The following is a 15,819-nucleotide window of genomic DNA, read 5'->3' on the forward strand; positions in this document are numbered from 1 at the left end:
CTCACTACTCTTGGGTTTGCTGCTCACAGTGCAAAATGCCGACATAATAAAATGACAAACTCTGACTCACTTTATATGCTATTAATTGTTTTTATTACACTTTTTAAGCCCACCTTGCCCCGCATTAGCGTGACTACAATGCATGCTACATGTGTATAAGTGGTCGGCCTATATCATATATGATGTACTGTAAGTAAAATACTGGAAAAGAACAAGTGTACAACATTTTATTTATTTATTTATTTTACATTTATTAAGGTCTAGGAGGGTAAGGGCTTAACAGGTCTCCTCAGATACAAGATACCTCTTTTTGTATTGCTACTGATGCATCATTGCCATCCAGCCAACACGCTTGGGGGAAAGAGCATGGCCAGTTGTGCTCTTTCTCTCTCTCTCTCTCTGGCTGCTGATGGTCATGGTTCTAAAACCAACACAGGGTCAAAAATATACACACAGCACAGCTAATATTTGGTTAAGTATCCCTTAGCAAGTTGCACCTTGAATAACTTTTGGAAGCCATTAACAAAAGCTTCTGGCAAATTTTTGGTTGGATATTTGACCACTGTTTTGGCAGAGTTGACAGTTGGTTTCCTGACCCGACTTTGAAGCACTGTATGTGCAACATACTAGCTCCCCTGGCAGCAAAACAGACCCCCAGATTGATGCTACCACCACCATGCTTAACAGCTGATTTAGAGCTCTTGGGGTTGAGTGGTGAGGGAACGCCTCACCTTTACTCCTCCAAACTCTGGTCATTGTGGACAAACGACTCAATCTTCGTCTCATCTGATCATAGAACAATCTTTCATGCACAAACATGGAGCAAAAAAGGTCTGGTTTTGCACCTTAGTGTCCATGAATGAATTGTAAGGCCCTGAGAAATTAATATAGTGTAATATTAACTATGTTTACGTATTACATATAAACTCATGTGATGATACATATGATTAAAAGCATCAAATTCATGTTTGAAATAAATAATAATAATAATAATAAAATGTGTGCTAAGGTTTTGACCCATCTTACACAACAGGTGGCGCAAGACGTGCCAGGACTACGACTCTCTTATGTCAGACTGGAAGAGTTTGCACTGTAAAGCTGTAGAAAATTACAAAACGAGATACCTGTGCGAACATTACTCTAATGGCATCAACAGAGACGTTATTTCACCCCAGGAAATGCATCCACAACTCATCTAAGACCACTCGCCAGCTTGTTTTTGGAATTGCCCGTTCCACCTTAAATAGTCCAGCAGTTACACGCTGGTGCCCGAAGCGCCAGAACGCAGCGGCTGCGCCATTTAAGGTGGAACGGGCAATTCCAATAGCAAGCCGGCGAGCAAGACGCCCGCTTCACATAAACAGAGCTTAGGACGCGACGTAACGGTGTTTTCTCCATTCCGCTCAACCTTAGACTAAAAAACGGACACTGTATTACTTTTTAAGCCCTGATTTTGAGAGCTTACAGCCACACCGCGCAAGCGAGCGCCCTGCCTGCATTGGAAACTTCCCCAATCACCTCAACATGTGACCACTTTGACAGGGTGAAGCGCAGCCCGTACCCTTCCGCCGCGGACTCAGAACCGTGCACAAAGAAAGCACGTTGTTCGACTCCATGCCACGACTGTTTTAAACACATTCCAACATTACCACTCCGTTTGCCCAAAAAATCCCGCTTCTGCGTTTTATCCATACATATCGACATTCCTCACATGAAGGCAAACCATCGCGGAACTATTTCCGCGCCGGGCGGCAGGATATTTCTCGAATGCTGCCAGATCTACCTTCTTTTTTCCTCCGCTGGAAGCCATGATGGAAGTTTAAGAGTTGGGCAGGGAGCGAGAGAGCCGTGAGAAGATGATTCCTCTGGATGAATGTTTATCGTAAATCCCAGGCGCTGCGTGCTCAACATATGTAAGGTGGAGACTGTCAGTTTTGGGGCTCGTTTTTCCGAAAAGCGTCGAGCTTTCCACGACAACGATGGTCGTTCGTTAGGACGGTTTTGGTTTTAAACGGAGGAGGAGGAGGTGGAGGAGGAGGAGGAGGGGGAGAGAGACATAGAGACTGAGAGAGAGAAGGAGAAGGAGAGAGAGAGAGAGAGAGAGAGCGGCTATCTTTTGTCGCTAGCTAGCGATGCTAAAGCTACGTAGCGAGTGGCTTTGGGGGAAGAAAAAAAAGGCTTCGCGTCGGTGTTCCTGCGTTAGCGACGATGGAGAGGATCCCGTCCTCTCTGCGGACCTGAACCACGGCGCCCGCCACGCGCCCGGACCCAGGGACTCGTAGCTCGGCTGCCGCTGCTGGTGCTGCCGCTGCCGCCGCTGCCGCCGCTGCCGCCGCTGCTGCTGCTGCTGGTGGTGGTGTTGCGGGTTCGGCTGCTCGGAGCCTCGGAGACTCGTCGTTTTTCGCTCGCTCTCTCTCGGAGGACAGCGGGATTTTTCAGGGGGAGAGAGAGCGGGGCCTGCTTTTGTTGGAGCTGCTGCGAGGCCCGAGTCTCTCCGACACCTAAAAAAAAAACAGCAAGGGCGAGAGAGAAAGAGAGAGAGAGATAGAGGGAGAACGAGAGACCTTCACAATCAACGCGAAGGAAGACTGACTTACGTATAGACACGAATATACGTACACCTATACAAACTCGCAGAACTCCTGTCACTGCAATGGCTGCGATCATTAAAGAGATTGTCAGTCGCAATAAGAGGAGATACCAAGAAGATGGATTCGATTTGGACCTTACTTGTATCCTTGGCCGGTTGTTTAACCCTTAACCATTTTTTCTTTTTAGCTCTGCTGTCGAATAATTGCATATTTGTGCTCCAAAAAGCGAGAAAGGTCAGGGGGGGGGGGGTTGACGAGTTAGCAACGAAGCTAGCAACGAAGCTAACTAGCTAGCTAACGTCAACGGCAATAAGCTAGTGCTAGCTAGCTAGCCAGCTAAAGGCTAGCTATATGGGATAGCTAGCGTTGATGGCCAGCGTCAAGTTGTTGTTGTTGTTGTTGTTATTATTATTGGAGCAGCTGTTTAATCATTTAATGCTGGATATTTAATATGTTTAATGCGTTTTCTGCTACACTAGGTTTGGTGCTAGCTAGCTGCATTCATTACTTGGCTCGTTAACCGAAGGCAAGTGGCCCATTTTCAGGGCCACTGCTCAGCGATCAGCATTATTGGTACCACTGATGATGATGAAGATGATGAAGATGATGAGGATTATGTCCTTTACCCGCATCATGTAGGTTATAGCCTAATCCCAGTGCTTGAATAGAGGTATGGGCTTAGTTATCTAGCTACCTATTGTGGCTTGACAGTGGAGGATGCAGTGCGATTTGCAGATGGATCCCAAACATAGAAAGTGGGACCAGTACTAGGCATCTGCAGGGGGTGCTATCTGCAGATTGATTTAGGTGAATGTCATTTAAATGGGAATCAGGAATCAGATGGCACATCTGGGACGGCAAGGCGGGAAGGTGGCAAGGCTCGGCTCACCCAGTTAATCAGTGAACTATCAGTGCCAAGTGCAGGTTGACCACGATGTCCAGATAACCACCCGGATAGCCACGGTGACGTTAATGTTGGCTGTGGAAATCCCCCTTTGATTGTTACCCCATGACTCCTTGTGAATGAGTTATGATGGACAGCGCTTTATTCCTCACAGGCTGGCCCGTGAAGCACGCCCCACTTTGATTTGAGCTTGTATAAGAAAAAGCCATGCAGTTTGCTTTCATATGGATTTCCTGTTATACAACATGGGCACACACACACACACACAGGCGCGCGCACAAAAGGTGAGGTGAGATCTTTGTGTTGTTGCAAGGACCTTCGATGAATGACACTGAGCGGGGTGAGAAACTACAGGGTAATCTTGGTTATCACCTGGGCTTCATTCGCGTAGGCGCCCAGGACCTGGTGGTGTGAAGGCAGGTTGGGGAAGTGCAGCCCACGTGCTGTTCGGCTTGTCCACTTGCCACCAGACTGCGGGTTAACTGTCGGAGTGTGAACACATTTTTTTTTAACAAAAAAAACAAGAACAGGGCCAGAATACATTACAATGTTTCTGGTCTGCTTTATGAGCAGACCACCGCATCTCAAGGTTTTTAATCCACTTGGAGATGATCATCCATGGTGGATTAAAGGTGCAATAAGCAAGTTTTCATGACTCCTTTTGAATTTTGGTGCGGATTTTGGAGTTGGTTCAAGTAGGCGATGAACCGAGTGTTTGGTAAAGGTGCTTTAAGACCCAGGATTTTAAAATGTATTCCTTTGGGATGATGATGATGATCGTAGTGCATTAAATAGGTGTGCTGTTTTAAAGGTGCAATAAGCAAATTTTTGTGAATCCTTTAGAATTTTGGAGCGAGTTGGTTCAAACACAAGGAACTGTCACAATGAACCAAGTGTTCGGTAAAGATGCTTCAGGGCCCAAAATATTCAGATTTTTTTATTCACTTGGAGATGATGATGATGATCAAAGTATGTTGAATAGGTGGTCTGTTTTAAAGGTGCAATAAGCAGGTTTTCATGACTCCTTTTGAATTTTGGTGCGAGTTAGTTCAAAGACGATGAACCGAGTGTTTGGTAAAGGTGCTTTTAGGCCAAGGATATCAAAATTGATTCCCTGGAGGAGATGATGATGATGATGATCGTAGTGCATTAAATAGGTGTGCTGTTTAAAGGTGCAATAAGCAAATTTTCATGAATCCTTTTGAATTTTGGTGCAAGTTGGTTCACACAAGGAACCGTCATGATGAACCAAGTGTTCGGTAAAGATGCTTCAGGGCCCAAAATATTCAGATTTATAATTCACCTGATGATGATTATGATTATCACCATAGTACATTGAATAGGTGGGCTATTTTAAAGGTGCAATAAGCAAGTTTTCATGACTCGTTTTCAAATTCTGGATAAAGGAATTGTTGCGATCCAAGTGACTAAGATATTTGGATTAATAATCCACCTAAATTGAATAGGTGGGGTGTTTTTAAAGGTGCAGTAAGTGAACCTTTCAGTAACATTTGAGATGGTAATCATAGTACTTTGCTTGGTTGGTTTGATTTTAAAGGTACGACAGTTAGCGTTTGTGTCCATCGTGTTTGGTAGATGTGTCACCTGTGTAAGTGTACCTATTTGGATTTTTGGTTCAACTGGAGTGTCCATTATCCATAGTACCTTGCCTTGGTTAGCTGTTTTAAGGGTATACAGAATAAAATTCTACCTGTCCCGTTTGAAAGGTTGAGAAGTTAATAGGATTAGACCCCTTAATGCAAAGTTATGACAAAGTACAAGTAGGTAAAGGTAAACTGTAGGAAAAGGATCGTCATTTAGCGGTGCACGATGAAATCAGTGATGTTTATCGGCTTTGAAAGGACATAAATGAGTAATATTTGATGTCTGTCTGATGCTGTGTTTATTACTCACAGTCAGAGAAGATTGTTCAGGCTGTGGTAGGAAAAAAACCTACTATACTCTACTATTGAACTTGAATTTCTAGTGTGCACTGGTTCTGGAAGATAAGTATGTGAGAAATACTGGATAATAACAATAACACTGCAAATATAATACTGTAAAACTCAAGAAACACTAATATAAGCTAATATTAGTGTAAATATAAATAAAATTAAATACGAAAGTATATAATGAACATCACTGTTCATTAAAACCTCTTATGACAGTCTAGTATTTATAGATATCAACCAACACCTGGTTGGATACATTAGTGCTTAATGATGAATTGATGGTGACTGAACTAAGCTTTGTTCTTCATAATATCCCACTTCTTTCTTCAAAATGAGACATTCTAGTTACTTTTTACTGTATTTTTGTTTACCGTCATCTGTACTACTGTGATCTGCAGTTTTAATTGAGAGAAATGGCTCTAAATAACATTCTTAGCTGCACAGTGCAACATGCAGCAGTGTAATCACTATACTGGTGTGTATGATGTATGTCGTGCAGCCGCAATGAGCTGAATATCTCAACGTATCTACAAACGATTAGGTAGACAAAGGCGGTTACTTCCTACGATGAGCTGTGGCTTTGCCTGTAAGCAGCTGTCAGGCAGTACTAATGTGCATCTGACCTGTTAAGCAAAATGGAAGTGTGCCACTTCTGTGCTTCTGTAAGTCACTTCTACTTTCCCAGCACTAAAGTGGTTGAAAGTCTGATGGCCCTGGCGTAGAGCGGTACCTGCCGTCTGCCTCGCTAGCTGTGCGCAGCGGTGCATCTGTGCCTCTCACTGCAGCATCTGTAAGTCAACACCACTGGCGCACTGAGCATGCTGGGAAAAGGTTGAAGGTCACACAAGCTGTCAGTGCCGCGGCTCTAGCTCAGCCACTCGGCAGCTTCGCCAGTGACTCGTTAATTAGGCCGATGTTGCTGCATGAGCGTGCTCCAGGGGGCTTTGTTTAGGGGATCTGTTGTCGGTGTACTTGTTTCGGGTTCTGCTAACAGTTCAGTCAGTCGGTCAGAATATGCTTGGGTTCAGGCTTAGGCCTTACACTTGTACACGGTTTATCGTTGCTGTCGGAAAACAAACCCCAGCTTAAATTGCCCAAAAACATGAACTTTAAAGGATGAATAAAAAAAACTTTGAGATAATGAGATAATGTAAAAAAAAATTTTAAATGTAATTTTTGACCAGTTTCTGTTGGTCAGATTGTCATGAAATTCTGAGAAATTATAAAGGGCACATGGATTCAACTAATTATGACTGTCAGTATTCAGTAAATTAATAATGGCAAAGATTGACATTATATCGTTGTTATTAGGGCTGAACAGTGTCGTTTCAGCATCGTAATAGCATGACATCCCAGGACGTACAGTATCCTATGCAGTGTCATTATTTTTTTTTAAATTATTTTATTTATTCTTTTTTTATTAAACAACTTTTTTGCTGCTTGATACAAAAGAAAAATTCACACCAAGAACAAAATATCACAATGTCTGTTTTCTTTTAATGACTTGTCTCACTTTTTTTTTTTTCTGCTTCATATTGGAGTTATATGGACGCAAATCCAGAAGCTTGAGTCTGTACAATAGACATAATACTAGTGTTGTGATTATTTTGCAAAATATTAGTTTAAGTATTAGTCTGACCATATGTTTGAAGGGAACAGAAGCAGCGGTGTGGAATGTATGGATGCTTATTTCAGATTGTAAAACTGGTTATTGAAGATACATTAGTTTGTCTTGTGCTTTTTTGGTTATCTAATTAATATACTTTTAAAAATATAATTTTAATGTAATTACCTTGATTGGAAGTTGAGCTTTGATTGGCTAGGGTGCTCATAGTAGAGTTGGACCACATGGCAATTTCTTATGTTTTATTTGTTATAGTGATACATTTTTATTATGGTGATGCACTGTATATTTTTTTTAAGCATGTTATGGATATCCTCACTACTTGGAAAACCTAACTGCATGTTTAATTAGAAAGAGCCTAATTAGTCCTGCTTGATTGGATGTAGTGCAAAAAAGTTTTAGGAGATGGAAATAATTTTGTGCTACATTTATGTTTCTATAATCTGATTAATTTCATGTTTTTCATGTAATGGTTTTGAATATAAAGGGGTCTAATTTTTACCGTTGCGCCCACACCTCGCTCACAGCGCTGCAAAATGCGCTGTGATTGGTTTGCATTTTAGAATGGCAAAGGTCAGTATCGCAGTAAAGTGCAACGAACGAGTTTGTGCGTAGCTTTAGCATTACTTTTACTTTTGTTATTAGTTTGCTTTTGTTTGAAGTCCTTTATCAACTCATCCTTCAGTAACGGTCGTGGCCGATTGGCAATAGTGCATCCACAGTTCACTTGAAATTCTGCTTCTCCCTCACATTCTCTCTCTCTCTTCCTTTCACACTCGCTCACTTACTCACTGTATCTGGCCAAACCTTTGATTTTACATGGTGTGTCACTGTAGCTATAAATGCTTCACGCTTGTGCATGTGTGTATGCATGTCTTCTAAGAGCAGAGGAGGGATCCTGCATGTGCTACTTCATTAACTTCATCAAACGCAGGTTATACGTTAAAACTGGTGTGTATGTGTGTGTCGAAGGCCGTGGACCGTGCACTGTTCTGGCGCCGTATCTAAAACTATATGGCCCTATGCCCTTATGTAACTGTGGATCAGAGTTCTGGGAATGGCCCTTAAAATAGTGCTGCACTGTGCTGCTCTCTGAGAGAAGAAGAGGGGAGATGGAGACAGGGTTCCCTCGGGTGCATGTCCTCAATACAAGTATGAGGCCTTTCTAATCAGAATGCTTGCTAGGGACGCTCAGTGCAATGTGTGGTAATGGTTATCGCAATATTGGCTTTTGGTTGTATGGTGTGCACTTTCTGGGCGCTCAGTATGAGTATCTGTGGATGTTTGAATGAATACGGGCATTCATGAGTTCCAAGAAATGTAAAAACTTTTAGTCAGGCTAATCTTCAACCATGTTATCAGCGCTTCACTGTATAAATATATAGATATATAAAAATTATCATTTATTATTATTATTGAGAAATGAATGCACTGTGGTAAACTTATGCAAGTGTTAAATACATGGTTGTGGTAGTATTTTCATAATGCATCTTATGATATTTAGAAACTAATTCTATCAAACATTGCTTTACTCAAGAAAACAGGTCTACTTCTTTGTAATAAGCTCTCCAGTCCAGAATGTGCTCAGAGGTCTATTGTAGTGATCAAATCTTCATCATGCACTGCTACTGTGCAGCACGTCACAGTTTCATAGTAAGACTAAATTTAAATTTACATTAATAGTAGCAGACGTCATGCATTCTGAGTAGTGCTACTGCATGCATAAAGCCTTTGTCTCTATGGGCATATTGTCCTAGGCAATGTATAGTTAATTGCAGCATCTTTTAGCAGTGTTCTTTCCCTTGCTGGAGTGATAAAATGGCAGTGAAGTATGTAGGTGCCTTTTATTTCTCGCAGTATTTGTGAATCAAACCAAATTTATTGTGGCGTTGTAATAGAGCAGCTTTACAGAAATCTGTAATGGGACAGATTTGATCTTTTTCATGATGACTATTGATTTTATGTTAAAATCAAATGTCTTTGAAGCCTAAATTGAGCTTTCATTGCACTAACCTTGACGTCATGGAAGATGAGCCCTCTGAACAGATACTAATCATTTCATACTAATGAATCTGGGTCTTGTGTGCATCCTGACCAGGCACAGTTCAATCTGAATTTCTGAAGAATAGGGCAAAATTTTAATATATATATATATATATATGTGTGTGTGTGTGTGTGTGTGTGTGTGTGTGTGTGAGAGAGAGAGAGAGAGAGAGAGAGAGAGAGATGGAAATATAACTATGTATGTATGTACGTGTGTGTATGTGTATATATGTGTGTGTGTGTGTGTGTGTGTGTATATATATATATATATATATATATATATATATATATATATATATATATATATAAATATAAATATGTATGTGTGTCTCAATGTTGTAAATAATTGATATGAAGCATTTTTGTAAATTGACCAAAGCAGAGTGTGATGAACAACGTTTGAACAACGAACAACGACCCCAAACCAGGACAGATCAAACAGGATCCTGTGTGCATGGCTCTGCTTGCTGTGATTCGAGTGTCTGGCAAGGTTGAAACCTTTTACTGCGTTTTGTTTTCTTAAAGCGACTGACTTTTTGGTGTCGGGTTGAGATAATCTGTGAGAATGCCAGAAGTACATAAAAAAATGTTAGGGGCTCCTACCTTATGTGTCAGCTGTCATGTAACAGTCACTCGTGCAGCCAGTTGAGAGATGTGAAACGGCTATTTTGGGCACGCAACTATTCTGAAGTTAGTTGAGTCATTGGTCTTAATTGATTACTCTTGTGAATTGCTCTCCCCCACACTGTGGAAATCTACGGTACGGTGTTGCACAATAACTTCCAACCTGTAAAACAGGGGCTAACATGTTCCGTCCTCTGAAATAGGACTGCATAACATAATTTCCAATCGTTGTTGTGATGGTGGCCTGTGAAGATGACCTATACAGTGGCTTGTAGAAGTTTAGGCACCATTGGTTGAAAGTTGTTACTGTGAAAGGTTACCTGATTTTTTTATTATTTTTTTATTTTATTTTAACAGCATGCAGTTACAGATGAAATGTCTTTATTTTAGGCAAGATGGAATTTTTTTTTTTTTTCTTACCCCATCTTTTACTGTTTTAAAATCAATGCAAAAGTTTGGGTACCCTGCACGCTCAGTACTCATCAGGACGTCCTTTGGCAAGTCGCTTTTTTGTAGCAGCTAAAATTCTTGCTTGATTTTTGCCTGTTCTTCCTTGCAAAAAGCTTCAAGTTCTGTAAGATTTTTGGGCTTATTGGTCTTGCTGTACTCAGAACCTTCAACTTTCAGCTCTTGAGGTAGTCCACTGTTGAGCTTGAGATGTTTAGATACTGTTAGCATACTGTAGAAGACATTCTCTTTTCATCTTAATCATTTTTTATATATATATATATATATATATATATATATATATATATATATATATATATATATATATATATATACATATATATATATATATATATATATACACACACACACATACAGATGTGATACTTGCTCTTATGCAGTTTAACCCATTCGTCCCTCTACCTGTGAAACGGTCACTCTGCCACTGGCTGCAACACAAGCCCAAAGCCTGATCAATCCACCCCTGTGCTTAACAGTTGGAAAGGTATTCTTTTCATGCAACATAAATTAGTTCAGTGAGCTTTCATTGCACTAACCCTGACGTCAAAGACTTCCGTATGCAAATCAGCTCTTTAAACAGGTACTAATGATTTGACTGGGTGCCGTGTGCGTCCTGACCAGACGCAGTTCAAGATGACTGTTTCTGATGGTGTTTTGATTAATCGGTGACTAGTCCTGGTACATTAATGACTGATGATGCACCAGTGTGTTTTCAGTGTACTTCAAGTGTACTTCTCGCGCTTGTAAGATGAGGCAGTATAATGGCAATATTAGTGAAGTAAGTTCAGGTAGTTGTGCATTATGGCATTGCAGTGTATCTTGCTGTATGATGCCTCCTGTCCGTTAGCTTGTTGGGGTGAAGGTTTGAGGCCAAATTGAGAAGCTGTAAGGCTGCGGTGTTTTTTAGATAATGGGATTGTATAGTATTTGACACCTTGTCGTAGAAACATTTAAGACATTTGTAGAAGACAGTTTTGCAGCCGAACATTATGTACCGAACCGAGACCTGTGATCTGTGTTGAATTCAGATGTTAGTGAATTTACACCTCTATTAGTTTGACACAGTTTAAAGCCTTCAGTGGTTTTAATGCATTGCCCTTTGTTGACGTAGGAGTTGACCAATGCCATATTTGACCAGTTTGTCATGAACAGACTTGTCAATGCATGTTGCGTAATTGTTTATAAAATGTTGGGAGATGGTATATTCATTATTCATAATGCTGTATTGTATAAAATGCAGGGACGTGGCAGTCCGGTATTTTCCCCGTGGTCTGATCAGTGTACCTTAACGCTGAGTGTCGCCCAGTTCCAACCGCCACGGTGTTTCTATAGCTAACACAGCCTTACAGTTCAGACAAGATGTGCTGATTATTAATTAACAATCACATTTTGTTAATGTACAAGTTATGTAATGTGGTATTCTAGACTGATGTACATTTTAGTTGTCCCTTTCTTTTTTGACCGTGCAGTCTGACTGGTTTCCTGATCATTCAGCTCCCAGTAACTTAAAAACACTGCAGTGAAATCCCTTCATGCTTAATGTGTGGCATGGTGGCACACACTCTGTACTGATAAGCTGGTGTGAAAACCATTTTATAGTGTGGTGAACGTGCTACGATTTGTTTTTTTTCTATAACGTGTACTCTAGCCGCCTCCTCAGGGGTTCGAAAGCGCTGTTCAGTGCTGGTGTTAAACCAAAGAAAAGCTCTGGGAGTGTTTCCGTAATAGTTTCGTTTCTAACCAGCCGTAAATCAAGAGTGAAGACATGGAGAGAGTGTGTATCCTTATACGATTTGGTGGTACGGGCAGAGACGTCAGATAACGGACAAACGTCTGGAGGAGATGCGGCTCAAAGAGCTTCACTAGAGCTTCAGATGCTTCAGGTTTCTTGTTGTACTGTAAAATAGGTTCACACTACAGACTATAAACTGTTTAGAACACGGTGGGGAAAAACAAAGGATCGGATCTGAATCCGACTTAAAACAGATCCACTGGATTAGATCATGACGTTGCCAATAATGCACAAAATTTAGTGCCTTTATAGAGAACCAAACATACATCACATATGTTTGATGTGTCGGCCTAATCTACCTTTTGGCAGTATTTTGATTAATTTATTTAAAGCATATTTGCCGACACGAATGTCCCCTTATCTCTAATTCTTTAATAGTTTCCTGATTCTGTGTCATTCAGAGCTAGTGCTATTATGTGGCAGGGATTAGTTCAAGGCTTGTAGAGGAAGCAGAACTGTCTGAAAGCGAAAGTGGCCTTCAAGAGCACCTCAGCTCGCCATTCTTATTTTAAATTGTGCTGCTTGCTCACGGATCACATTTTGCCATGCTTCATCACTGTAGCAGCTTTTCGTTGAGGTCGTGTTAAAACCGTATAGCTACAAAACAGCTGCTTTACAGAAGCCAGTGTAAAACATTTATTTCAGGTCATTTAGGAGGATTTCCATTGGTCGGTTCGTCATGAAATGTGTGTGGGGTCCGTTTTTTTTGGTCAAATGTCACATTAGGAAGCAACTTGCTCCATAAGCACTTACTTCATGACACTTGAGTAAGTGTTGCTGGTGCAGTTGCTTTACCTTCTGCATGTTTATATATATATATATATATATATATATATATATATATATATATATATATATATATATATATATATATATAATTTTTTTTTCTCTCTCTTTCCTCCTCTTATCATTGCTGTCTGTGAGAAAATGAAGCGAGTCAGTCAGCTGTTGCTGCAAAAGTGGTGACACGGCTGATTTTTGCAGTCATAAAGCTTCCTGCATGGCCTCTGCACCTGAAGGTTATGTTCATGTGGTGTTGTTTTTGTGTTTTGTTTTTTTTGGTCATTGTCTTAATTGATTGTGCCGTTGTGCAGAAATGAGACGGGCCTCACACTAGCAGATCTAGCACTAGCACACTGTTCAGAGATGGAGCAATAGACTGCTTTTCTTCAGGTCATGTCTGTTGCAGTGTGCACTTAAGCTTTGTTCTGCGTTTGCATCCTGAGTTGTGGCGCATTAGGAGTTGATCATTTTACTGTGGTCATGTGGGTTTGAGTTGTTTCCATCACATGACCTCTCAGCCAGACTGATGGCATTTCAGACCACGGTTATAAAACTCATGAACTTTCTGAGGTTTTTGACTTTTAACTTTTGTTCCCATGTGAGAATACTTCGAGTTGTTTCGGCTTTCGGAAGTGCCTCAGTTTCATAGCGATCCCCAAGAGCTGGTTTAGAAGTGAACAACTTTGATCATTGTTGATCCCAAGCTCAGACACAAGCCAGTTATGATACAACCCCATGTGTGTAAGAGTGTTGTGATCAGATTGAATGCGCTCTGTGGAAAGTGAGTAAATAACACGGTGATCTCAGTAATAAATACATGTGCTATTGGACATAATCCGTTCTGGTAACCCACAACAGCATATGTCTTCTGCCATGATGTGCTTATGGATTGGTTATGTGGATGATATCTTGATTATGTGGAAAATCCTGAGAATTGGAGGTGGGTTCTATGCACTTTTGTCGTATCGTGATCAATGTTCTTGTGATGCACTGTGATTTTTTTTTTCTGAGCATTTTGTGGGGGATATTGTCAGTGGCTAGAGAATACTGATCAACTGCAGGTTTCATTAGCAAATAGCATATTTAGTGTTGTTTAATTGGATGGGGGGCTGGATATGAGCATGTTAAAATATTGTGTGACATGGAATATGTAAATATGGTGATATACTGTTTGTACCATATCGCTCAGGCATTAATCTGATATGCTTTAATTAATGTCTTACTGTGGTTAACCCTGTGGTCCTGAACCAAACATATTTATGAACAAAATCATTTAAAAAGCCATAGTTGTGTGACTAACTGCTGCTCAGGTAATGATCTCTCTTGCTACAGCTTTGCACTACTGGGATGAGTGGAGGACTAAACCAGGGATGTTTATCTTATCCAAAAAGGGCCAGTGTGCTACAGTTTTTTTTTATTATGTGTTTCAAGACTGAGACCACATCATTAAACCGTGGAATTCAGGCGTGCTAGCTTGTTTGGAATGGAAACCTTGCGGCCACACTGTGACTTTTGTGGTTAAGATTGGACACCCCTGGCCTATACAATGGGCAGCAGCCTCCTGAGTATTTATTTGGTTCTTGTTTTATGTACTGAATGGAGAGAGCCTCATCAGGTGCAGTTAACTTCTCATTTGGATTTTCCCCAAAAAATCCAAAAAGAAGCTGCCAAACAAAAGGACAACTTCAGCCTGTGATGCTATTTATTGCAAATCCTAAACTGAAACCTTTTAGTTTAAAAGAACTGAACATAGCTCAGTAAGTATAGTTGCTACCAGAAGATGATGCTGTAGGGTGGAGAAGAAGGGATGTTCTTAACCGTGTTGATATCACTCATGCTTCAGTGTGAATTTGAGCTAAAAATGAGGAGCAAAAAGATTGACCCCAATGTCAATCTCTGACCAGCTGGCATGTTGTACATCACGACTTGTTCAGAACATCTTTTCAAGTCAAGAACACTCTTAAGAGTTAAGCATCTAATTGTCATTCTACAGTCAAGATACTCTTTAATGTAGGTAAATACAGTAAATACAGAGTGTTTGCTTCAAGACTCCAAACACTAGGAACAGACTGATGGAAGCGTCTGTTAACAGTCCTGTAACTATTCTTTGGACAGATAAAACCAAAGAATATAGCTTGTGACCTTAAGGGGTACCACATCACCTGTCAAACATGGCGGAGGCACTGCTATGGCTAGAGTAACAGCTAAGTAACTGAAGTTTAGGTTTAGGCGACCTGTAGAAGACACTGTAGGATCTTTTAAGATAATCTATTGATCAACAACAGTGCTGGTATCACTCAAGCTAAAAAAAAAATAAAATAAGGCAGTGTTCAGGCTTACTTTCAATATCAGGCAAAAAAAATATAATAATGAATAGGATTGGATCCACTGGGACATCCCTAATAATAGTAATTAGCATTTTCATTTAGCAGTAAATATATACTTACTGTGCATTTTAACATGATGATCTTACTGCTAACTCAACCCAGTGTTAGTCCTGATCCCAAGAACCATGCTAGAAATGATGCAGTAGGATTATTGATGCATCCTAACTCGTTTAAGTTCTTTGATTGGACACAGTAAGTTGAAAAGCGAGTAAGTAATATCACGAGATCTTTTTAATTACTTCAGCAGGACTGTTTTCTTCTCCTGCCAAGTTTTTACATATGCACACAGATAACCTGACCCATTAGAGTGATGCTTTTGCAAACTTTGACTGTGTTGAGGGTGTGTGATTTTATTTATTCATTTATTTATTTATTTATTTATTTTTCTTCTTCTCTTTAAACGTGTCATTTGAAAGTGGTTGGCGCTCGAGAGGAGCCGAGCTAAAAATAAGCCTGACTCATCCAATTAAAAATGTTCAGGCTTTCCATTCTGACAGTATGCTACAGGAAATGTGCAGAACAGAAAACGGCCCTGCCTCTCTCTCTCTCTCTCTCTCTCTCTCTCTCTCTCTCTCTCTCTCTCTCACATACACACTCGCTCTCAGCTTGCTTTCTCGTTCTCTAACTTGTTCTCATTCGCTCAACCTCTTT

General features: G+C 40.6%; 1 protein-coding gene across 2 annotated transcripts in view; it reads left to right on the top strand.

Annotated features, from left to right (window-relative positions):
* The first annotated feature begins 1,783 nt into the window (after positions 1-1,783).
* ptena (phosphatase and tensin homolog A) overlaps positions 1,784-15,819 on the top strand; it is a 31,988-nt gene continuing 17,952 nt past the window's right edge. For both annotated transcript variants that reach the window (XM_072689952.1, XM_072689953.1), the window contains exon 1: positions 1,784-2,732. In XM_072689952.1, the coding sequence (XP_072546053.1) occupies positions 2,654-2,732 (79 nt within the window). In that variant the 5' untranslated portion in view covers positions 1,784-2,653. The remainder of the gene's footprint in view (positions 2,733-15,819) is intronic.

Source organism: Salminus brasiliensis, chromosome 10 (assembly GCF_030463535.1).
Source record: "Salminus brasiliensis chromosome 10, fSalBra1.hap2, whole genome shotgun sequence".
In the NCBI taxonomy this organism is placed as follows: domain Eukaryota; kingdom Metazoa; phylum Chordata; class Actinopteri; order Characiformes; family Bryconidae; genus Salminus; species Salminus brasiliensis.